We start from the raw sequence: 22,500 nt of genomic DNA on the forward strand, positions 1-22,500 counted from the left end.
CACACACTCCTCTCAGCCCTGCTGGCCTCCTCTTCAAGCCACTAGTGGAGAGCAGCCAGTTGGAACCAATTCCTACTGTCAACATCTTCATATGGAGCGAGAAAAGGAGGGAGGGAGGGAGGGAGGGGGATGGATGGAAAGAGAGACAGAGAGAATAATGTCTTGTGCAGAGCTTGGCCACATCTCCCTGTGGTGCCATCAGCTTCAAGGGAAACACAGCAGAGATGGCAGCAGTGTGCCAAAAGCACCGGGACAGGGGGAGAGACAGGGAGAGAGACAGGGAGAGAGACAGGGGAGAGAGACAGGGAGAGAGAGAGAGAGAGAGAGAGAGAGAGAGAGAGAGAGAGAGAGAGAGAGAGAGAGAGAGAGAGAGAGAGAGAGAGAGAGAGAGAGAGAGAGAGAGAGAGAGAGAGAGAGAGAGGGGGACAGGGGAGAGTGAGAGGGGAGAGAGAGAGAGAGAGAGAGAGAGAGAGAGAGAGAGAGAGAGAGGGAGAGAGAGAGAGAGGGGGAGAGTGAGAGAGAGGGGGAGAGAGAGAGAGAGAGAGAGACAGGGGGGAGAGAGAGAGAGAGAGGGAGAGAGAGAGAGAGAGAGAGAGAGAGAGAGAGAGAGAGAGGAGAGAGAGGGAGAGAGAGTGGGGGGGAGAGTGAGAGAGGGGGAGAGTGAGAGAGAGGGAGAGAGAGAGAGAGGGGAGAGTGAGAGGGACAGGGAGAGAGAGAGAGAGAGGGACAGGGGGAGAGTGAGAGAGAGAGAGGGACAGAGGGGAGAGTGAGTGAGGGGGGACAGGGGGGGGAGAGTGAGAGGGGACAGGGGAGGGGGGGACAGGGGGAGAGAGAGAGAGGAGAGTGAGAGAGAGGGGGAGAGAGAGAGAGAGAGAGAGAGAGAGAGAGAGAGAGAGAGAGGAGAGAGTGGAGAGGGACGAGAGTGAGAGGAGAGAGAGGGAGAGGGACAGGGGGAGAGTGAGAGAGAGAGAGGGAGAGAGTGAGAGGGAGGGACAGGGAGTGAGAGAGGGAGGGAGAGAGACAGAGAGGGAGAGAGACAGAGAGGGAGGGACAGGGAGAGGGAGGGACAGGGAGAGACAGGGGGAGAAGGCAAATAGATCATCTCAGGATGAGTAGAGCTTCTCTGTCTACGGTAGGTCTCCAGTTGTTACTCTCTGTTTTCTCTCCATCTTGTTTTTAGAGAAGTGTTTTCATCAGTGAGACTCAGCCTAGTCTGACACGATCTCCTTCCACTACTCTGCACACATTCACACACTCAGACACACTCCCTCTCTTTCGCGGTGACCCCATTCTTCCCCGGAGGGTCATCAATAGTTAAATATCCATGGTGCCTCTGTCCCGCCGGTGTCCATCCGCTCCAGGCATTTGACCGGCACAAAAATGTGGGTGTGTATATGTGTGTGAACTGGTGCAGGAGGGCTAGGGTAGCGTGGGTTAAGATTTTCGTTGGGGGGGGTTCATTATCATTTAATGTCCTGCCACATGAGGAGACAACATGACAATGTTAATTATTTATCCCTCCTTGTCCTGTGTGTTGAGCAAGGGCGGAGCTAGACTGGTTACCCCCCCCCCCCATTCCCTCCCGTCGTCAGGCAGATTACAAAGTTCGCCCAGACAACTGGCTGAATGACACCGACAATCTGCTATGGCAGCAGTGGCACATCCCATTCCATCACATACAATAACACAATCATGTAATTTGCATGAACACACACATATGATGTCCATACAGCGTACACATGCTCTTACATGAACTCATAGACACTCCTATATACACATATATCCAAGCATCAACACTTACCCACACACACACACCGTTTTATGACCCTTCACCTGTTTCCAGCAAATGTCCAGGTGTCTAATGAGCTGAATGACCTTTGACCCTGCTGATAGGGTTATTGAGGTCAGGGGTTAGGGTTCAGGGTGTGACTAGAGAGAGGAAGAGGAAACAGGGGACAGGGGATGTTTGCAGCACGACTCTCCTTCTCCTATCTCCTACCCCCTTTGCTCTCTCTTTCTCTCTCTCTCTCTCTTTCTCCCTCTCTCTCTCTTTCTCATTCCTCTCTTTCTCCCTCTCTCTCTTTCTCACTCCTCTCTTTCTCCCTCTCTCTCTCTTTCTCTCTCTCGCTCTCTTTCTCACTCCTCTCTCTCTCTCTTTCTCACTCCTCTCTCTCCCTATCTCCCTCTTTCTCACATCCTTCTTTATTTTCTAAAAACCCTCACCCCCCACCCCCACACACACGAAAAAAAGGTCTGTTGAATGTGCCTGACATCACAAAATGAAGTTTCCTTGTGGAGAAAAGGAAGTTCTAAGATGTAGCTTTAAGTCTAAGGACGAGTCTGTGTGGTGAACGGTGGTTTGGGCCGTTAAAAGATAAGTGACATTATCTCTACACCATCTGGCAGTAGGTGACAACTGTCTATGTTTACTTCTGGGGGACAGTTTGTGGTTTGGACTCATGGGGGTTAGGTTAACACACAGACACACACATCTGTGTGAACATACGCATGCACACACACACACACACTGTGCACAGGGCCAAACAAAATACCGTGGGACAGAGTGGCCTCCGACACAGGGAGAGGAAGACCGGAAGACATAGAGAGATTGAAAACACTGTAGCGAGGGTGAAAGTGAGGAAGAGAGAGTGAAGGAAAGGTTGGTAGAATGATTATAGCCTCAGACACTTGGAGAGGAGAGGAGAGGAGAGGAGAGGAGAGGAGAGGAGAGGAGAGGAGAGGAGAGGAGAGGAGAGGAGAGGAGAGGAGAGGAGAGGAGAGGAGAGGCGGGAAAATATAATACAAATAGTCTGAGAGAAGGAAAGACAAGGAAGGATATGGAGAGTGAAAGAGAGAGAGGGAAAGACAAGGAAGGATATGGAGAGTGAAAGAGAGAGAGAGAGGGAAAGACAAGGAAGGATATGGAGAGTGAAAGAGAGAGAGGGAAAGACAAGGATATGGAGAGTGAAAGAGATAGAGGGAAGACAAGGAAGGATATGGAGAGTGAAAGAGAGAGAGAGGGAAAGACAAGGAAGGATATGGAGAGTAAAAGAGAGAGAGAGGGAAAGACAAGGAAGGATATGGAGAGTGAAAGAGAGAGAGGGAAAGACAAGGAAGGATATGGAGAGTAAAAGAGAGAGAGGGAAAGACAAGGAAGGATATGGAGAGTAAAAGAGAGAGAGGGAAAGAAAGAAGATAGAGAGAGGGAAAGACAAGGAAGGATATGGAGAGTGAAAGAGAGAGAGAGGGAAAGACAAGGAAGGATATGGAGAGTGAAAGAGAGAGAGAGGGAAAGACAAGGAAGGATATGGAGAGTGAAAGAGAGAGAGAGGGAAAGACAAGGAAGGATATGGAGAGTGAAAAGAGAGAGAGGGAAAGACAAGGAAGGATATGGAGAGTGAAAGAGAGAGAGGGAAAGACAAGGAAGGATATGGAGAGTGAAAGAGAGAGAGAGGGAAAGACAAGGAAGGATATGGAGAGTAAAAGAGAGAGGGAGGGAAAGACAAGGAAGGATATGGAGAGTGAAAGAGAGAGAGGGAAAGACAAGGAAGGATATGGAGAGTGAAAGAGAGAGAGGGAAAGACAAGGATATGGAGAGTGAAAGAGAGAGAGGGAAAGACAAGGAAGGATGTGGAGAGTGAAAGAGAGAGAGAGGGAAAGACAAGGAAGGATATGGAGAGTGAAAGAGAGAGAGGGAAAGACAAGGAAGGATATGGAGAGTGAAAGAGAGAGAGGGAAAGACAAGGAAGGATATGGAGAGTGAAAGAGAGAGAGGGAAAGACAAGGAAGGATATGGAGAGTGAAAGAGAGAGAGGGAAAGACAAGGAAGGATATGGAGAGTGAAAGAGAGAGAGAGAGGGAAAGACAAGGAAGGATATGGAGAGTGAAAGAGAGAGAGAGGGAAAGACAAGGAAGGATATGGAGAGTGAAAGAGAGAGAGGGAAAAGACAAGGAAGGATATGGAGAGTGAAAGAGAGAGAGAGGGAAAGACAAGGAAGGATATGGAGAGTGAAAGAGAGAGAGGGAAAAGACAAGGAAGGATATGGAGAGTGAAAGAGAGAGAGGGAAAGACAGGGAAGGATATGGAGAGGGAAAGATGGAGAGGGAAAGCAAGAGAATGGCCATAGACCCAGACTCAAAGGAGAAGAGCAAAAGAGACAGATTGAAAGCACATTCAATTATTTGACTATAGGCCTACATTGCGTATGACAATATGCCTGCATTTCATGCAAAAACATTGCTTTAAATAAGCCTTATTAAACCTTTTCGCTCTGGCACCCTCTGTGGTCAGTTGGTGTAACGCCTGGCTGTCCACCTGGTGCATCTTGGGCCACAATACGTGTTTCTACAGTGTCTTTGTCCCAAATGGAAACCTATTGCCTTTGTTAGGGCCCTGGTCAAATGTAGTGCACTACATAGGAAATAGAGTCCCATTGGAACACAGTCTGTTTGAACTGATATTAAGCTTTTACCTGTGGTATCTGGAGTTGGAACTTGTTCTAACTGTAAATGAACCGTTATAACTGTCACTCGGAGTGAGTGTGTGTGTGTGTGTGTTATCGCATGCCAGAGGACAGCCTTGTGGTTTCAGGCAATGAGGGGGAGATGGACAGAGGGTGGAGAGAAGGATGGGGGAGAGCGATGGAAAGAGTGAGTGAGAGACAGAAATAAGAGAGAGAGGTGTTTTGATGGGGTGGGGTTTGTGGACGACCTCCAGGCCAGATAGAGGGATCGGACATGAGGTGGGTCAGACAGTCTCTCACCATTTGTTCCTCTCCTCCCACGAGCATGATCTGTCTGTTGTCTGTCTGTGTCCTTCCCGTGAACAGGAAGAGCCTCCTCTCCCATAGTCACATGTATCCTCTGACCTCTAACCTCTCTCCCTGAGGGGTCAAGAGAGGAAGGGAGGTGTGAAGGAGGGCGGCGGACGTTTGTGGGGCGGATGCCACAGGAAGCTGTCCTTGGTCCTGTCCTGCCCTCCTGCAGACACATCCTGTTACTTTTACAGAACACCCAATCCTGTCCGGCCTTGCCCTGTCATGTCCCTCGAGCATTTCTGTCCACTGTTTAGTCCCCCCAGGGTGGTAGTGTGCGTGCGTGGTGTGGGAAGGGGAGTGTGGGTGTGTGTGTTCGTGCGTGTGTCTGTGTGTGTGTGTGTCTGCCCTTCCGAAACCCCTACTAGCCCTCACCTTTTGCCCCACAAACACAGACAGCTGGGTGGGTGTCATTGGATCTGTGTTTAGGGTGTCTGTGCTTAGCTGTGGCTCTGTGTGTGTGCAGCGAAGCGAGACTCACACTGCGGGCTATGGATGTGTGTGTGTGTGTGTGTGTGGCAGAGAGCGAGCGAGCGAGTGAGAGAGAGAACTGAAGATAGTATGTAGCTGAAACATTTACTCTTGACTTGCTCGCACACTTCTTCACTTTTCCCAAGATGATTGTTTGCAATGTGAGGACATCATGCCCTCTTTTTGACAAGCACACCTCCTGGCTCCACACACTTGCAGCACACCGATTTAATTCCCATTTACATGTTGGTCATTTATCAGGTGCTCTTATCCAGAGTGATTTACGGTCACGAGATCAAGTGCAGCAAGCATCTCCTTTCACCGTGCCACTCACTCACTCACTCAGCCCCATCACGCCGGCTGATGCATAGGGGCAGCAACAGTCTTTGGACTTTTGTGTGTGTGTGTGGTATAAAATGTGTGCGGTATCTTTCGGTTGGTGTAAAAGTCTAACCACATACCCCTCTCTGTGTGTTCCCCAGATGTTCCATGCTAACACAGACCCGTCTGAGGTGGTGTTGAACCGCGTACCCCAGCCGGTCCTGGCCCGCTTCGTACGCATCCGGCCTCAGAGCTGGAAGAACGGCATTGCCCTGCGCTTCGAACTCTACGGCTGTCAGATCATAGGTGTGTGTGTGTGTGTGTGTGTGTGTGTGTGTGTGTGAGAGAGCCACGGAAAAGAGATGTTTAAGTTATTTTGTCTTAGATATTTGAGACACCCTTTACCTTATATCCTCTGTCCCACTGCACGTAAAAACAGAGTTCTTTTTTGAGGGGGGGGGGGGGGGGGGGACAAAATGTGTTACCGGCATCTTCTGCGCTTGTCAGTGAAGAAACGTTTTAAAAAATCCCCTTAGAAGAAACGCCAGCCAGTTTAGGCATTAACTACGCAGTAACATGGGCGCCGACACACAGACACACAGAAGAACTCTCGACGTTAACCAGCGCATTAGTCTAATCAAAAAGTTTAACTCCATTCCCAGCCAGCCAGCGCGTCTCCAATCCCTCCCTCCTCCGTATTCGTCTTTTCTCTCACTCTCTCTATCCTTCTACTATGTTTCTGCTCCCTTTCCTCCTCTCTCCCTCGTGATCATTCTTTTCGCACTTTCATTTTCTCTCTCATTCCATACTCTGTCCTTGCTTTTCCCTCTTTCGCTCTCTCCCTCTCCACCTACTCCAATTCTCTGGATCAACCTCCTTTCTCTACCTCTGAATAATCCCCCCCCCTCTTCCTCTCCTGCCCTTTCCACTGTTTTTGATGTCGGAATACCAACCTACTTTCTCTCAACCCCTCTACAATATCGCGATGCAGTATGTCACAAGAAAGGGTCACAATCAATTATTCTGTGATTCGCAGAGAGGGGGAGAGAGAGTAGCACTCATTAGCTAGTATTGCAAGTGGTGCTCACCGTTCAGGTACACACATACTCACGTGAAGACATGCACGATGACCTCACATTGATACACACACACATACATTTATGTTGCCATTTATCCATAATTTACATTCATTGCTAGTGCTGTGACATAACAGCATGAAACTTTGATCTGTGTGCTCTTAACCGTCAACCCTACTAATGCTCTCCTCTTTCTCCTCTCTCTGTCTCACTCCGTCTCGTCTTGTCTCTGGTCTCTCTGTCTCCTCTCTGTCTCACTCCTACTCGTCTTCTCTCCTCTCTTTCTCCTCTCTGTCTCACTCCGTCTCGTCTTGTCTCTGGTCTTCTCTCCTCTCTGTCTCACTCTGTCTCATCTTGTCTCTGGTCTTCTCTCCTCTCTGTCTCACTCCGTCTCGTCTTGTCTCTGGTCTTCTCTCCTCTGTTTCTCCCTCGGTCTCTTCCTCGCTAATCTCCTCTGCCGATCGCTTTCTCTCTCTTCCCTTGACCAGTCTCCCTCTCTTTCCCTCGCTCTTTCTGCCCTCTCGCTCTCCTAGTTCCATCTCTCTCTCATCTCCTGTAACCCCTCCCCCTTCTCTCCCTCCTTCTTTATCTGAGGGTTGAAATGTGATCGTTTTGTGTAATGTATGACATTGACCCAAAGAAAGAGGATTTTTTTTTTTAAATAAATCATTTCCGCCCCCCTTACTTCCTCGTCCCTCTCCCTCTTCCTCCCCAACTTCAGATGCTCCGTGTTCTGAGATGCAGGGCCTCCTCTCTGGCCTGCTCCCCGACGCCCAGATCTCAGCCTCGTCGGCTCGAGACATGCTGTGGTCCCCTGGGAACGCCCGCCTGGTGGCCAGCCACTCGGGCTGGTTCCCCGGCCCCGCTCAGCCCCTGGCTGGGGAGGAGTGGCTCCAAGTGGACCTGGGTGTCCCCAGGATGGTCCGGGGGATCATTACCCAGGGGGCGAGGGGCGGAGAAGGGGCAAGCAGCACGGACAACAGGGCCTTTGTGAGGAAGTACCGCGTGGCGCACGGTCTAAACGGGAAGGACTGGGGGTACGTCATGGACAGCAAGACCAGCCTGCCCAAGGTGGGTGTGGAGGAGGGGGACATGTGTAACGGTGGGGGTTGTGTGTGTGTGTGTGTGTCCGTCTAAAGTGTGATTCTATACTCCTTTCAATCATCTATATCAAGATTTCAATATTTCTGCTTTGTTTCGGTGTGTGTTGCAGATATTTGAGGGGAATACCCACTACGACACCCCTGAGCTGCGGCGCTTTGAGGAGACCCTGGCCCAGTTCATCAGGATCTATCCAGAGAGGTGGTCTCCTGCCGGGATCGGGATGAGAGTGGAAATACTGGGCTGTGACGTGCCAGGTAAGACTTGAGCCCGCGGTTCTAACAATAACACTCCCGGCTTAGACACATGTACACTCCTCTCCCCCACCGGAGACCGGGGTTCAATCCCCGCTCCAAGCGTTCAAGCGGTTTCTCCTCTCTGTCATTTCATAACTGTCAAAATACTCCACAAATATATATATTTTTTAAAGTGTGCTGGCGTGCGCATACCATATATCACCTGTGAGTCTACTGGATACACGATTTGGGGGTTGGAATGCAAGTGGAAGTGGAAAAGTGAGGGGAGACTTGGAAAGAGTGAAGGTTAAAGTTTCAAGGAGTGGAGAAAGGGTTGGACGGGTTCTGAGGAATCGGTCCCTAGGGTACCCCGCACACACACACACACTGCTGGTATGGTCTGCTATCCAGATGTGAGGCAGTAGACACATCTGGCCTCTCACTGCCTTTCACCGGGCCTACGCAGGACGCCTGAGTTACAGCACCAGACAGTGGGCTCAACACCTACACACACACACACACACACACACCGTCGCTGCAAGCACACTGTACACACACACATCTCATCTCCCCTGAGCTGGTTCTAGGCTCCTCTCTCTGTTCCCACCCTGAATAGAATGTTCAACACATCCGCATAAATACACACAGCAGACAATGGCTCCTAATGGCCCTACACAGAACCTCTGTGCTGAAGTCTCAACACCTACACACTGTAGTGTGTGTGCACAAGGTACACAGGCCCGTTTGGTGGTGTAAGGATGATGTGGACCTCTTCATTTTCTATCCCACTCTTCTCTGACTCACTCACTACGCCATTAGAGAGGAGATACAAGGCCAGAACCCTCCATTAACACGGAACAAGAGGACACAAACACGCTCTCTCTCTCTCTCTGTCAGAATAACAGACTAACGCCCCTCAGTACCACACCCAGGATTGGCCGACATGAAAGACTGACAAATGAGCTGCATTCCTCCCCTCCCTACATCTCTCCTTGCTGTCCTCTGTCGCTCCCTCCTCACCTCACCCCATCTCTTTCTCCTGTTGCTACCCCCGGTGAGGTCTACACGCAGGCGCTGGGATTCAAACCGGCAACCCTTCACCTTGATGCTACACCCACCCTCCGTCCCGACGTTATAACCCTGCCCCATGTAGAAGGCATTGAGACCAGGTGAAAGCCCTGTGTTACTGCAATCTGTCACCGGAGTCTATTTTTTGGACACGCTGGAGATCCCAGAGAGACGGAGTCGTTGAACGCCACACTGGTGTTCAACAGAGCATTGTGTTCACAGTGGGAGGGTTGGAGGGCCGTGCCTCGTAACACAGGAGGGTTGGAGGGCCGTGCCTCGTAACACAGGAGGGTTGGAGGGCCGTGCCTCGTAACACAGGAGGGTTGGAGGGCCGTGCCTCGTAACACAGGAGGGTTGGAGGGCCGTGCCTCGTAACACAGGAGGGTTGGAGGGCCGTGCCTCGTAACACAGGAGGATTGTAAAATCTTTAATCACCCCTCCTTTTTGCTCCCATCGCCTCTCTTTCTCTCCTTTACCTCTCTGTCTCTCCCTCGATCCTCCGTCTTCCTCTCGCCCCCAACCATCTCACTATCCTCTTTCTCTCTCACTGTTAAATCCCACACCTGGCTCTGTTCTCTCTCTCCTCCTCTCTCTGTTCCCACCCTTAGGCCTAGTGCGTGGGTGGGTCTGTAAATGTTTTTGTTCTTCATTCTTCCTCCACTCTCCTCTTCTGTTTCTCAACCCCCCTCCCCTCTCTCTGTTCCCTGCTGTCCATTCTTTGGTTTCATTTCTTACACACTTATGCACACACATACGCATCGAACACAAAACTCTGCCTGGGTATCCCTCGTGTCTTCTTTCAAGATCAACTTCGGAGGTTTCTCTTAGGCTTTGTTTCGCAGTCTTCAAGGACCTATTGGGTTCTATTTGAACCTTTTACTGCAGCGGGCTAAATCAGGGTCACGCAGTGTGTTTCTCGGTAGTCTTGAAGAAATCTACTTTGAAACAAAAGTATCCACCTCACACACATGGTTATGGGCTTAAACAACATCCCCCTGTAAAAGAAGACACCATGTCAGATATAGTGTTGAAATGTATTCAACTGACACTTTATAGACATCACAGAAGACAACACAATAAATGCAAGTTTGACATTGAAACAGTATTTTTGGCATATTTAAAAAATAGTGTTGATTTGTTATGAATAATTTATAGGTGTGACAGGGCTTGGCCACTCATTGGCCTATCAACACATTTCATAGCTTAATACTGCATGCTGTTGTCTCAGGTTATTGACGTCCATTGTGGATTGAATAGCATTGGCTATACTAATGAGTAATGCCAACAGTGGGGAAAAAAATCTAGTGTTTACCCAATATGTTTGGAGTGTTGACAGACAACATTGTTGTAATGAATAAAGGCCTTTACACATCGCACATCTAAAATTAAAAAATGATTACGCTCCTATGAATTGTATGTGTGAGGTACGTTCTCAATAAGCAATGAAGAGCCTGGGCCTACCGTTAAAGGACTGAATCATTTGAATATGTTTTTGGCGGAGTACGTCTTTGGTAACAAGACAAGATGTACTCTTTTGGAATGGGGATGTATACCAGCCTATGTGAATAATGCAAAACGCATGCTGACTAAGAGTGAAACATTTAGAACCCTTTTTGGGGGCTAATGCATGGCCAAAGTGATGATGCATGGCCAGGGTAAGAAAGACACCAGACACATTGCTGTTGAACCAGCTTTCGTCATAGTAGGGTAAGGGTAGCCAAAAAGGGAATGTGTTTTTAATCAAACAGAACCGAAAACAAGCAAACCTCTTTCAATGATGGGCATATAGCCTGCGTTGAGTTTTTTTTTAACGCACATCCAAAATAACAACCGGAGCTGGTTAATTAAACTAACGTACAATAAATAGCCTACTGTACATCGATAAAGAAGGGGATGTCCGTTCACTGTTTTGCTGCTCCCAAACTTGATATTTTAATAAAGCTTTGGTGATTTAAGATGTATTCCAAAGTGAGCGAATGCATTGGGCAGAATAACAAAAACAGCCTTCATTGAGAGGAGGGAAGGCTAAAGTATACTACATACGAGGTTTACCGGGCACAACAAGTACATCTCTCTTGTTCCGTGTGCATATGGGCACTGTACGTCACGGCTGAATAGGCTGCACTTCTGCTGTCAAAATCCGTGCCATAAACAACCGAGTTATTGCTATAAAAAAAGCAGATTCTGGTCGGTCTTAAATATCCTCACGGGCGCAGGTTTTTAAGGACACGGTTAAAACATTGCCACCTCTCCCACCTCAGCACAAGCGAGTCCATATAAAACAGCTAAATGACCAATCCTGGCGCTAGGATTTGAAAATAGAAGAGCGCGGGCATTAACAGGACGACCTTGTAAAGGAGCGTGCGTTTGACAATTGCGCTGGTTTAATGCCTGCCGAAAATAGAGCCCATTGTCTTATTCCTTTTGATGATCCAGAGTGTGGGGAGGATGCTTAGGCTTTGCTGTGTTTGTGTCTCTGCACTCTTGTTTGCGCCAGCGTTTTCTCCCTTACCATGTGACGTGGGTGTCACAGGGGGTGGTGACCCACCCTTAGAACACTTAACCCTACATGTCCGGCAGTGAAGGGAAAACAACATGTTTTTTCCAAGCATGCACAATGTCGTGTGTGTGTGTGTGTGTGTGTGTGTGTGTGTGTGTGTGTGTGTGTGTGTGTGTGTGTGTGTGTGTGTGTGTGTGTGTGTGTGTGTGTGTGTGTGTGTGTGTGTGTGTGTGTGTGTGTGTGTGTGTGTGTGTGTGTGTGTTTTACAGAGGCTCTTTACGTAATTGACTTTTTTTTCTTTTTTTTGCTCATATTTTGCTGAGTCTTATTTTTTGGAGAGTGCTATGGCTGTTTTCCAGAAGAGAAGGAGTGAAATAGGGGGCTGGGGGAATTGAGAACTGTGAGAAAGGGGAAGGGTTGGAGCACTGTTCAGCGTATTCTCTGTAACGTGACAGTTCCCCTGGTGCAGTTTGTATCACACGTCTCAGAGTAGGACTTCTGATTTAGGATCGGTTTTTCGATCACAATAAATGACACAACATAGATAAGAGCGCTGAGTAGATCCTGAAACAGCCGTCCTACTATAAGACACTTGATATATATAGGCCCTGTACTCCTTTCTGGTCTGAAGTGCAGTGCTTCTTCGACTAACCGTGTACCAGTACCCCCTGTATATAGCCTTGCTATTGTTATTTTACTGCTGCTGTTGAATTATTTGTTACTTTTATTTTATTTTTTACCTAACACTTTTTTTTCTTAAACTTCTTAAAGCATTGTTGGTTAAGGGCTTGTAAGTACGCATTTCACTGTATGGTCTACACCTGTTGTATTCAGCACGTGACAAATCAAATTTGAATTGATTTGAAGGGGCTATTCCTGCATGAGGGTCCCTCCTTCCTGCACGGGGAGGCCTTCTGATGCCTGAGGGGATCCTCTCCCTGCACGGTTAGGCCTGCTTCTGCTGCACGAGGAGGCCCTCCTGCACGGGGAGGCCTTCTGATGCCTGAGGTGATCCTTTCCCTGCACGGTTAGGCCTGCTTCTGCTGCACGAGGAGGCCCTCCTGCACGGGGAGGCCTTCTGATGCCTGAGGGGATCCTCTCCCTGCACGGTTAGGCCTGCTTCTGCTGCACGAGGAGGCCCTCCTGCACGGGGAGGCCTTCTGCACAAGGAGAAAGGCACAGTGATACTGTATAAGGGCCGGGCCTCTCGGCCCAGCTCTGTTAGCTGCTTCCTCACACATGTCAAGGAGTGGAGAGCCCTCGGGGAGAGGCAGGCTGGTCACAGCTCCTCGTCTCTCTCCCGTTACCCCTCCCAGTCTCTCTCCCGTTACACAGACACACGCACACCCCTGTCACACCCCACAAAGGTCAAGCCGTTTACACTGTGACAAGGCCTGACCTTTGAAAGCACAGAGATGCAATGGCTTGGAGGAATGGCTTGCGCTATAAGGGGGATAAAATAACAGGATACACGGTCGTCGGATGTGAAAAAGGTTAGGGTGGAGTAGGGGGTTAATGTATTGCCGGTGGGGTCCCCATAGCTCCTTGGTGATTAAAATCTGATCGGCCAACTAATTGCCTCTGTACAGGGTGTGACATTACCGTCAGGCTAATGTCACGCAGTCAGAGACCTCAACAGCTGGGCACTGTTCTTTCATGTAGCGCTATCGAGTTGTGTTTTTCCACAGCGCCAGGCGTCCGGCTGTGTTCGTTTCATTCATTTCACCCGTGTACATTTTTTTTCTCCCCTCGCGGGCAGTTGTGTCATGGTAACATGTCAAAGGATCAATCATCTGTGGTGTCCATATTAGGACAGCCTCATTCCCAGCAGGACTAGTTTCACTCTCAGCGGGACTCTCTTTCAATCTGTCCTAACATGGACAACGTAATCAACTTCCCTCCATGTTTGTCGTCGAAGGTATTTATGCTTGGAATCTTTTGTTGTTGTTGCCATCTTGGATACACATTTTTACATATAAATGATCAGAAAGCACGAGTTGAATGTACAGTATATACTCTAAGGCAGTGGTTCCCAAACTTTTGGAACAGATCCTGGAACAGCGTTTTCACACATTCCCATGATGCGATATATGGGGGCCATGGGGTGTATGATAATATGATTAGGACCTTGGTTAGACTGTGGTTGGAATGCAGAGATGACCCAAACCTTTCCCTCTGTCATTGCATAACGAAACCAGGGTCGTCCCATCTGGTCCCAATAACATGGCTACTTATTGCCGGATAACATTCCTGATGCAGTCGGGAGGCCATGTGCTGCTGGAAGGAGTGTGTGTGTGTGATCATTCATTCCAAGGTTGAACGAGCCAGACCCATCCATCACCCATGGAGCCAGTGGTGTCTGGCCTGTCCCTCCAGGGCCCCAGCAGCCAGTCTGACTGGGCTGTGGGATGGAGGTGGAGACAGTGGAGACGGTCGAGACCCATGGAGGGAGGGAGATGTCTGGGCTAAGAGACACAACATGACTGGGCTATCACCACCTGGCTCAGCCTGTCACCTCAACTGGGAGGGGAAGGGAGGGAGGACAGGAGGGAGGGAGATGACCTCAGACTCTCATTTAGGCGTGTGGGAGTGAGCACGAGTCTGTGAGAAGCAGAGATTGAGAAATTGTATTCATTTAACATTTACATTTAAGTCATTTAGCAGACGCTCCTATCCAGAGCGACTTACAAATTGGTGCATTCACCTTATGGCATCCAGTGGAACAGTCACTTTACAATAGTGCATCTAAATCTTAAAGGGGGGGGTGAGAAGGATTACTTATCCTATCCTAGGTATTCCTTAAAGAGGTGGGCAAACTGTTGATTAGTCAGAAAGCTGTGGTCACATTCACGGAGCGGTGTTGTTTCTTTGAGTATGTTACATTGAGCATCTTGGATGTAACTGACAACACTTATGTGGTGTGTCTCCATAGAAACCAGCACTCTGGCCAACACAGCCTCTCCCACTTTGTCTGGTCCAATGGAGAGCAGCACTGCCCAGCGGGCGAGCAGAGGTGAGTGTCTGGAAGCATGTGGAAATGTTGCATATAGATCATTTATGTGTGTATGTACACTACCGTTCAAAAGTTTGGGGTCACTTAGATTTGTCCTTGTTTTTGAAAGAAAAGCAAATGTTTTGTCCATTAAAGTAACATCAAATTGATCAGGAATACAGTGTAGACATTATCAATGTTGGAAATGGCTATTGTAGCTGGAAATGGCTGATTTGTTATGGAATATATCTACATAGGCGTACAGAGGCCCATTATCGCAGACTGTCACTCCTGTGTTCCAATGGCACGTTGTGTTAGCTAATCCAAGTTTATAATTTTAAAAGGCTAATTGATCATTAGAAAACCCTTTTGCAATTATGTTAGCACAGCTGAGAACTGTGTGCTGATTAAAGAAGCAATAAAACTGTCCGCCTTTAGTTAGGCTAGTTAAGTATCTGGAGCATCATTTAGCCTTTTAAAAATGATAAACTTGGATTAGCTGACACAACGTGCCATTGGAACACAGGAGTGACGGTCGCTGATAATGGGCCTCTTTACGCCTATGTAGATAATCCAGCTATAATAGTCATTTACAACATTAACAATGTCTCCACTGTATTTCTGATCAATGTGATGTTATTTTAATGGGCAAAAAATGTTGCTTTTCTTTCAAAAACAAGGACATTTCTAAGTGACCCCAAACATTTGAACGGTAGTGTATGTTATTGTAGAATGTTTGATGATTGATGTCTCTATCTATCTATCTATCTATCTATCTATCTATCTATCTATCTATCTATCTATCTATCTATCTATCTATCTATCTATCTATCTATCTATCTCCCTATCTCCTCTCTTTCTCTCTCTCTCTCTCTCTCTCTCTCTCTCTCTCTCTCTGTCTCTCTCTCTCTGTCTGTCTCTCTCTCTGTCTCTGTCTGTCTGTCTGTCTGTCTGTCTGTCTGTCTGTCTGTCTGTCTGTCTGTCTGTCTGTCTGTCTGTCTGTCTGTCTGTCTGTCTGTCTGTCTGTCTGTCTGTCTGTCTGTCTGTCTGTCTGTCTGTCTGTCTGTCTGTCTGTCTGTCTGTCTGTCTGTCTGTCTGTCTGTCTGTCTGTCTGTCTGTCTGTCTGTCTGTCTGTCTCTCTCTCTCTCTCTCTCTGTCTCTCTCTCTCTCTCTCTCTCTCTCTCTCTCTCTCTGTGTCTTTCTCTCTCTCTGTGTCTTTCTCTCTCTCTCTCTCTCTCTCTCTCTCTCTCTCTCTCTCTCTCTCTCTCTCTCTCTCTCTCTCTCTCTCTCTCTCTCTCTTCTCTGTTCCTCTCCCACCCTTTTTCTCCAGGAGCTAGCTCCTCGCCTCCATCCATGGGTGGTGTGTGTGACTTTGAGCAGGGTCTGTGTGGCTGGACTCACGACCCCAGCACCTCGCTCCATTGGTCCCTCTACAACAGCTCCAAAGCCCCAGCCCAGGGCCCCGGCCTGAACCTCACTCTGCCCCCCACCGGTAAGTCTCCCTAAGCATAGCACAGCGAGCTTCCCCACCTAAGTCAGAGTTGGCAATGGTGGTTCACCACAACCATGTTCAGAAGGCAAGAAAGAGGTTAGATCGCCACTTGCTCTAATTTAGCTTGATATACAGTAAAGTCCTTGTTTAGTGTTTGTGAACATGTGGAGGTACAACAACTCTGTTTGAGCCTCAGCCGAGGCAGATTTTGTGACTTATAAACACACACACACACACACACACACACACACACACACACACACACACACACACACACACACACACACACACACACACACACACACACACACACACACACACACACAACCGCACAGACGTACACACACACACACACACACACACACACACACACACACACACACACACACACACACACACACACACACACACACACACACACACACACACACACACACACACACACTTATAATGTGTAACTCCTCCAGTCTGCTCTCTGGGACTGCGCTACAACTCTGTGATGCTAACGGATCGTTCCGGGAGCATTCTGGACAGGACAAAGTTAAGAACCAGTCGCGGTTATTAACTACAGAGGCAAGAGATTCCAGAGGAAAAAACCAGGAAAACCATTATTCCAGCCGCACATTCCTGCCCCTCGATTACCTTGCAGGCAAATCTCTAGCTTTCTAAGTAGACTTCCATGTACTTATAGCAATTATTAAGTTCCCTTTATACATACCCCCAGATCAAAAAAAGAGTGAAGCTTTTGGCATATTAATTAAAGATATGGGCAGTTTGGAGTTTTTCTTTGAGGTTTCCTTACACTGACTGTGCTATAAATGGCATCCTATCTGCTATATGGTGCACTACTATTGACCAGGTCCCGATGAGACGGCCCTATGGGTCCTGGTCAAATAGTAGTGCACTATAATAGGGAATAGGAGGCCATTCGGGACTCAGCCACTGGGGGTTAAAGGGATTGTTATCCTGACCTTGTTTTAAAATTCATTGGATTTGATATATTTCGAATAGGGCCCATGAAATATTTAACGGGCTGCAAGCTGTGAAGAATTGACGGCGGAGCTTCAGGACCTGCTCGCGCTCTCAAAGTGGTTGGGAATCTCTGTCACCTGGGCTTTAGATCGGGGAATCCCTGGGTATGTAGGTCGAAGATTGTAGCCTAATCATCATTAGCCTAAGAGAGAGGCTCTCTCGCTCACTCGCTCTCTCTCTCTCGCTCTCTCTCTCTCTCTCTCTCTCTCCCCTCTCTCCCCTCTCTCCCTCTCTCTCCCATTCTCCCTCTCTCTCCCATTTTTCTCTCTCTCTCTCTCTCTCCCTCCCTTCCTTTATCTCTCTTGTGACCCAGAAAACCCAGACCCAGTAACCTCTTGATCTCTCTCCCTTTTAAAATGTGAAAACATAACAGCTTGGAGAACATGCACTGTAGCATATCAACGTGTGGTGCTGGCGGCGTCCATAACGAGGCCTGTGTTTGTAGATTGAGTTCTCCTTGTCTTCGCTCGCTGCAGGAGACTGCTGAGAAAATTGATTAATAATGCTGTTGCATCATATCACGAGAACGCGCCCCTCTCGATTATGAGCTGTCTGCTGAACAAGCTGCGGAACAATGGGGGGAGGGGGGGTTCTCGCTGGGTTCACCCGAGGTGTAGGGAGATGGGGGTTCTCCACGAACACATTAAGATCAGTTTGATAAAGTGGGGATGTTTTCCGTGTGGCGAAGACCCACACATGCACACACGCAGATGTACGGACGCATACACACACGCGCACACACACTCATACACACAGTCACACACACACACACACACACACTCATACACACAGTCACACACACACACACTCACACACACACACACAGATAGACACACAGTGATAGACAGTGCCGTATGGTGCTGAATGGGAGGGCTCCTTACACACACTGTGGTGTTTGGAAGGGCCAAGGGAGACCCTGTCACACACGCTGTCTGGTGTGACACACACACTAGAGAGCAGAGGGGGGCTGTCATCGTGGATGAAGCTTTCTTCCCCCTCCACAAATACTACTGTGTGATCTGCTAGACAGACTATTAGGGTGGCTACGCACACATGCACATACTGTACTGCACAGTATAATACACACTTGACTGTAGTAAGCTTTCTCTCCCTCTCACATACCACTCAAATTTCAGTCGTCTCCCAGATTAAAGTTAGGCACACATTGTAGGCTGTACATTTCCTTGACAAAGTGTTCAATTCATAACAAGCGAGTGATCTGAATTTACATTGCGGATGCTGATATCTGTCCTTATACCGGTAGTCTAATTAGTTCCCTCCACGACAGCACATTCTTTTATGACGCACATTTAGCTACAGCCATAACATGGACACAAAAGCACAATACTGAATTTAGTTGGCATTAAATCAAACTTTTATTTTTCTGCAGAAAATAGTCACTCTTGTGGTTCTACAGCTTCTCATGCTGTGATCCACACATCAAAGTCTCTGTGTTGGACTGAGTCTTTAGGCTGTGAGAAAGACCCTCCATGTTAATGGGGGAAAAATGGCCCATGGAGTCCCTCACGTTTACATCCTCCTCCTCTTGGGGTCGTTGTCCTGGTGAATGCAGCTGTCCCTCATATCGTCACCATCTCTCCTAGTGGAGGCTGCTGATTGGTTGTTGGAGACTGCTGTCTGGCTCGTGGCTGTCTGGCTAGTGGATGATTGTTTAGTGGTTGTCTGGCTCGTTGGCCCAAACATAGCGGAATTCTGCTGGCTGGATGACCAAAATGTAGCAGCTGCTGATTGGTTGGGCCAGACTGTGTTCTTGGTAGTGGCTGCTGATTGGCTGGGCCAGACTGTTGCCTGGCCTTTAGCTGCTGACTGGCTGGGCCAGACTGTTGCCTGGCCTTTAGCTGCTGATTGGCTGGGCCAGACTGTTGCCTGGCCTTTAGCTGCTGATTGACTGGGCCAGACTGTTGCCTGCCAAGTGGCTAGTGCTTGGCTGTTGTCTTTCACCTCCACAACAACATTGACATCCATTGGCTCCACATCCTGATGACAATGCACTTGATTGTTGTTGTTGGTCTGGGGCCCCTCTTTCCAGTCCATAAAATGATCCTGGTCTTGTCCATAGCTGGAGTTTGGCTGGAAGGTGGCAGGGGCTGAGTTGGGCTGGAACTGGCATGCAGGTGGGGTATTCAAAAATCGACTTTGCCATTGTCCCTGCAATGAACCGATCAATAAATCAGATTGTACTTCTAAAGCCCTTTTTACATCAGCATTTGTCTCAAAGTGTTTTTGAGAAACCCTCCCTAGATCCAGGGCTCTGGTCAAAAGTATTTCACTAGCTATATAGGGAATAAGTTGCCATTTCAGACTACTCACTATAATCTTGGCCAAACAAACCTGGTTCTGGTTGGCAGCCACTCCAGGCACGGGAGATCCTCCTGTCATCTGTGTGATCAGCCATGAGGCGAGAACGTCCTTAGGAACCATCCTCAACACTAACCAGGTGAACTGGTCCAACGGGAAGGGATGGAAAGGCCCAAACTGGCTCAGATATTGGAGATAGTCCATTATTGAAAGAACTTGTTGTAATTTTAGTTTTATTAAATTGTTCAAGAGCAGATAGCAATGTGATAGGCAACGCTTTTCAAGGGCCTTAAATGATGTGGCTGACTTCTAGAACCTTGCTTCAACAGGTGTTCGGATGACATCACAGCTGCATCACAATCGAGGTCAATGACTATGACATTGTGCACTGTGATCATTGAGTTCCATTACATTTACATTTACATTTAAGTCATTTAGCAGACGCTCTTATCCAGAGCGACTTACAAATTGGTGCATTCACCTTATGACATCCAGTGGAACAGCCACTTTACAATAGTGCATCTACATATTTTAAGGGGGGGGAGGGGGGGGGTGAGAAGGATTACTTTATCCTATCCTAGGTATTCCTTAAAGAGGTGGGGTTTCAGGTGTCTCCGGAAGGTGGTGATTGACTCCGCTGTCCTGGCGTCGTGAGGGAGTTTGTTCCATAGTTCCGTTTCTATGGTCTCGCTTCAAGCTAAACCGCAATAGAGGCCCATTCCTTAATAAAAATGTGTTTTCTATGAAATAAATCAAATAAATGTTTTCTATGAAGCTAAGGGATGGAACTGGAGAAATGTAATCACCAAACAATTTTGTAGATGGAGCTATACATGCAAGGACTGAAAGTCCATGGGGTCAAAATTATCGTTGTAATCATATTTTGAAAATAGACACCTGTTGCCTGGGTACAGGGGACATAACATATACTATTTATGTATATATTTCATCATTCATGTCAGTTTAATATACAACGGTTTATACATGAACATTCAGTTGGAATATGGTGATGCCAATATCCATCACTTCGTTGTGCCTAGTGCCTCTTGGACAATATTCACACACGTGATGATTTTCAACTCTAGTTCCCTCACCTAACTGCTCTATCACACACTGCGATAGAGCACAGGTGATTTTGTCAGGATTGTGTTGATACTGGTCCATCGCCCAATTAACTCTACACCCCCCCCCCGTCAGGGTTCCAAGTCCACATCCAATTTACTAACTAAACATATTCTATAAACTACTTGACTGTGTTTAACACAGTGCTATTGTCTAATGGGTCTACCGGAATACCAATGGGAATACCAGTCTACCTGAATACCAATGGGAATACCAGTGTACCTGAATACCAATGGGAATACCAGTCTACCTGAATACCTATGGGAATACCAGTCTACCGGAATACCAATGGGAATGAATACCAGTCTACCTGAATACCAATGGGAATACCAGTCTACCTGAATACCAATGGGAATGGCTCCTTTCGGTTGGCTGTGAATTCATCCCCTTCCCTTAGTGCTTGACTCTCTCTCTGACCCTATTCTTCTGTTAGGTGGGATTTGGTATGTATCATATCCCTGTGCTATTGTAAGTCTGACCTTGTAGTTGTGGTATTGTGTTCTTTTAATCTTGTGTGCGCAGGTGTGTGTGTGTGTGTGTGTGTGTGTGTGTGTGTGTGTGTGTGTGTGTGTGTGTGTGTGTGTGTGTGTGTGTGTGTGTGTGTGTGTGTGTGTGTGTGTGTGTGTGTGTGTGTACACTCCCTCGTGTGTGTGCATGTATTTCACCTGTGTTCCCCTCACTGCAACATCTCATGTCTCTAAACCCACCACTGTGTTGTCTCCCTTCCCCACACAGACCTGAATAGCTACCTGTACATCGAAGCCAACCCCAAGACGGAGCAGCAGCGAGCCAGGATCCTAAGCCCCATGGTGGGACTCGACACGGGGCCTCTCTGCCTGCTCTTCTCCTACCAGCTGTGGGGAGAGGCCCAGGGCACCCTGCGCATCCTTCTCCGTGATGCCCATCACGAGGAGACCCTTCTATGGGCACTCCACGGCGACCAGGGACCCGTTTGGAAGGAGGGTCGCACCATCCTGCCCCGATCCCCCAAAGAGTTCCAGGTATTCGAGCGTTAGCATGCTCCCCTCTCTCTACCATGAAAATAGTCTGTTGGAGTTAGCTGGAGAAACAAGTAGAAGTATATTACTAATGGTTACGTGTTGCAGCGATTCTATGTACAAGATATATCCCTGCATCTACATGTAGGTCATTTGTTTCTTCTTCCCCTAATCTTCCTCCTTCCCTTCCTCCTTCCCTTCCTCTTCCTCCTCCTTCCCTTCCTCTTCCTCCTCCTTCCCCTACTCCTTCCCCTACTCCTCCTCCTCCTTCCCCTACTCCTCCGCCTCCTCCTCCTTCCCCTACTCCTACTCCTCCCTCCCCTCCTAATCCTCCTCCTTCCCCTACTCCTCCTCCTCCTCCTTCCCCTAATCTTCCTCTTCTTTCCCCTACTCCTCCTCCTCCTCCTTCCCCTAATCTTTCTCTTCTTTCCCCTACTCTTCCTTCCTCTTCCTCTTCTTTCCCCTACTCTTCCTTCCTCTTCCTTCCCTTACTCCTCCTCCTCCTTCCCCTACTCCTCCTCCTCCTTACCCTAATATTCCTACTCCTTCCGCTACTCTTTCTCTTCCTTACCCTACTCTTCCTCTTCATCTTCCTTCCCCTACTCCTCCTCCTCCTTCCCCTCCTCCTTCCCCTACTCTTCCTCTTCCTCCTCCTTCCCCTACTCTTCCTCCTCCTCTCAGGTGGTTATGGAAGGCTTCGTTGACCAGGGAACCAAGGGCCATATCATGATCGACAACATCCACATGAATTCTGGTACACCTTTGGAGGAGTGCACACGTAAGCCTGCAGATCATACAAACACGTGTACACACTCACTGACACACATACAAACATGTGCACACACACCTGACCCTCCAGCACCCCAGTTATTTTCCTCTGTCATCCCACCACCACACCACTCAACTTCTGTTCCCCCCTATATCTCCCTCTCCATCATCCCTTCATTCCTTTTCTACC

The 22,500-nt window shown here is 48.3% G+C and overlaps 1 protein-coding gene across 1 annotated transcript in view; it reads left to right on the forward strand.

Annotated features, from left to right (window-relative positions):
* The window catches only part of LOC124007830 (neuropilin-2-like), a 67,725-nt gene that overhangs the window by 36,252 nt on the left and 8,973 nt on the right, over positions 1–22,500 (forward strand). Inside the window, exons 8-14 of the mRNA XM_046318612.1 lie at positions 5,768–5,912; positions 7,404–7,753; positions 7,896–8,040; positions 14,520–14,600; positions 15,910–16,071; positions 21,280–21,545; positions 22,224–22,320. Of these exons, the coding sequence (XP_046174568.1) occupies positions 5,768–5,912; positions 7,404–7,753; positions 7,896–8,040; positions 14,520–14,600; positions 15,910–16,071; positions 21,280–21,545; positions 22,224–22,320 (1,246 nt within the window). The remainder of the gene's footprint in view (positions 1–5,767; positions 5,913–7,403; positions 7,754–7,895; positions 8,041–14,519; positions 14,601–15,909; positions 16,072–21,279; positions 21,546–22,223; positions 22,321–22,500) is intronic.

Source organism: Oncorhynchus gorbuscha, linkage group LG21, assembly GCF_021184085.1.
Source record: "Oncorhynchus gorbuscha isolate QuinsamMale2020 ecotype Even-year linkage group LG21, OgorEven_v1.0, whole genome shotgun sequence".
Taxonomy (NCBI): Eukaryota; Metazoa; Chordata; class Actinopteri; order Salmoniformes; family Salmonidae; genus Oncorhynchus; species Oncorhynchus gorbuscha.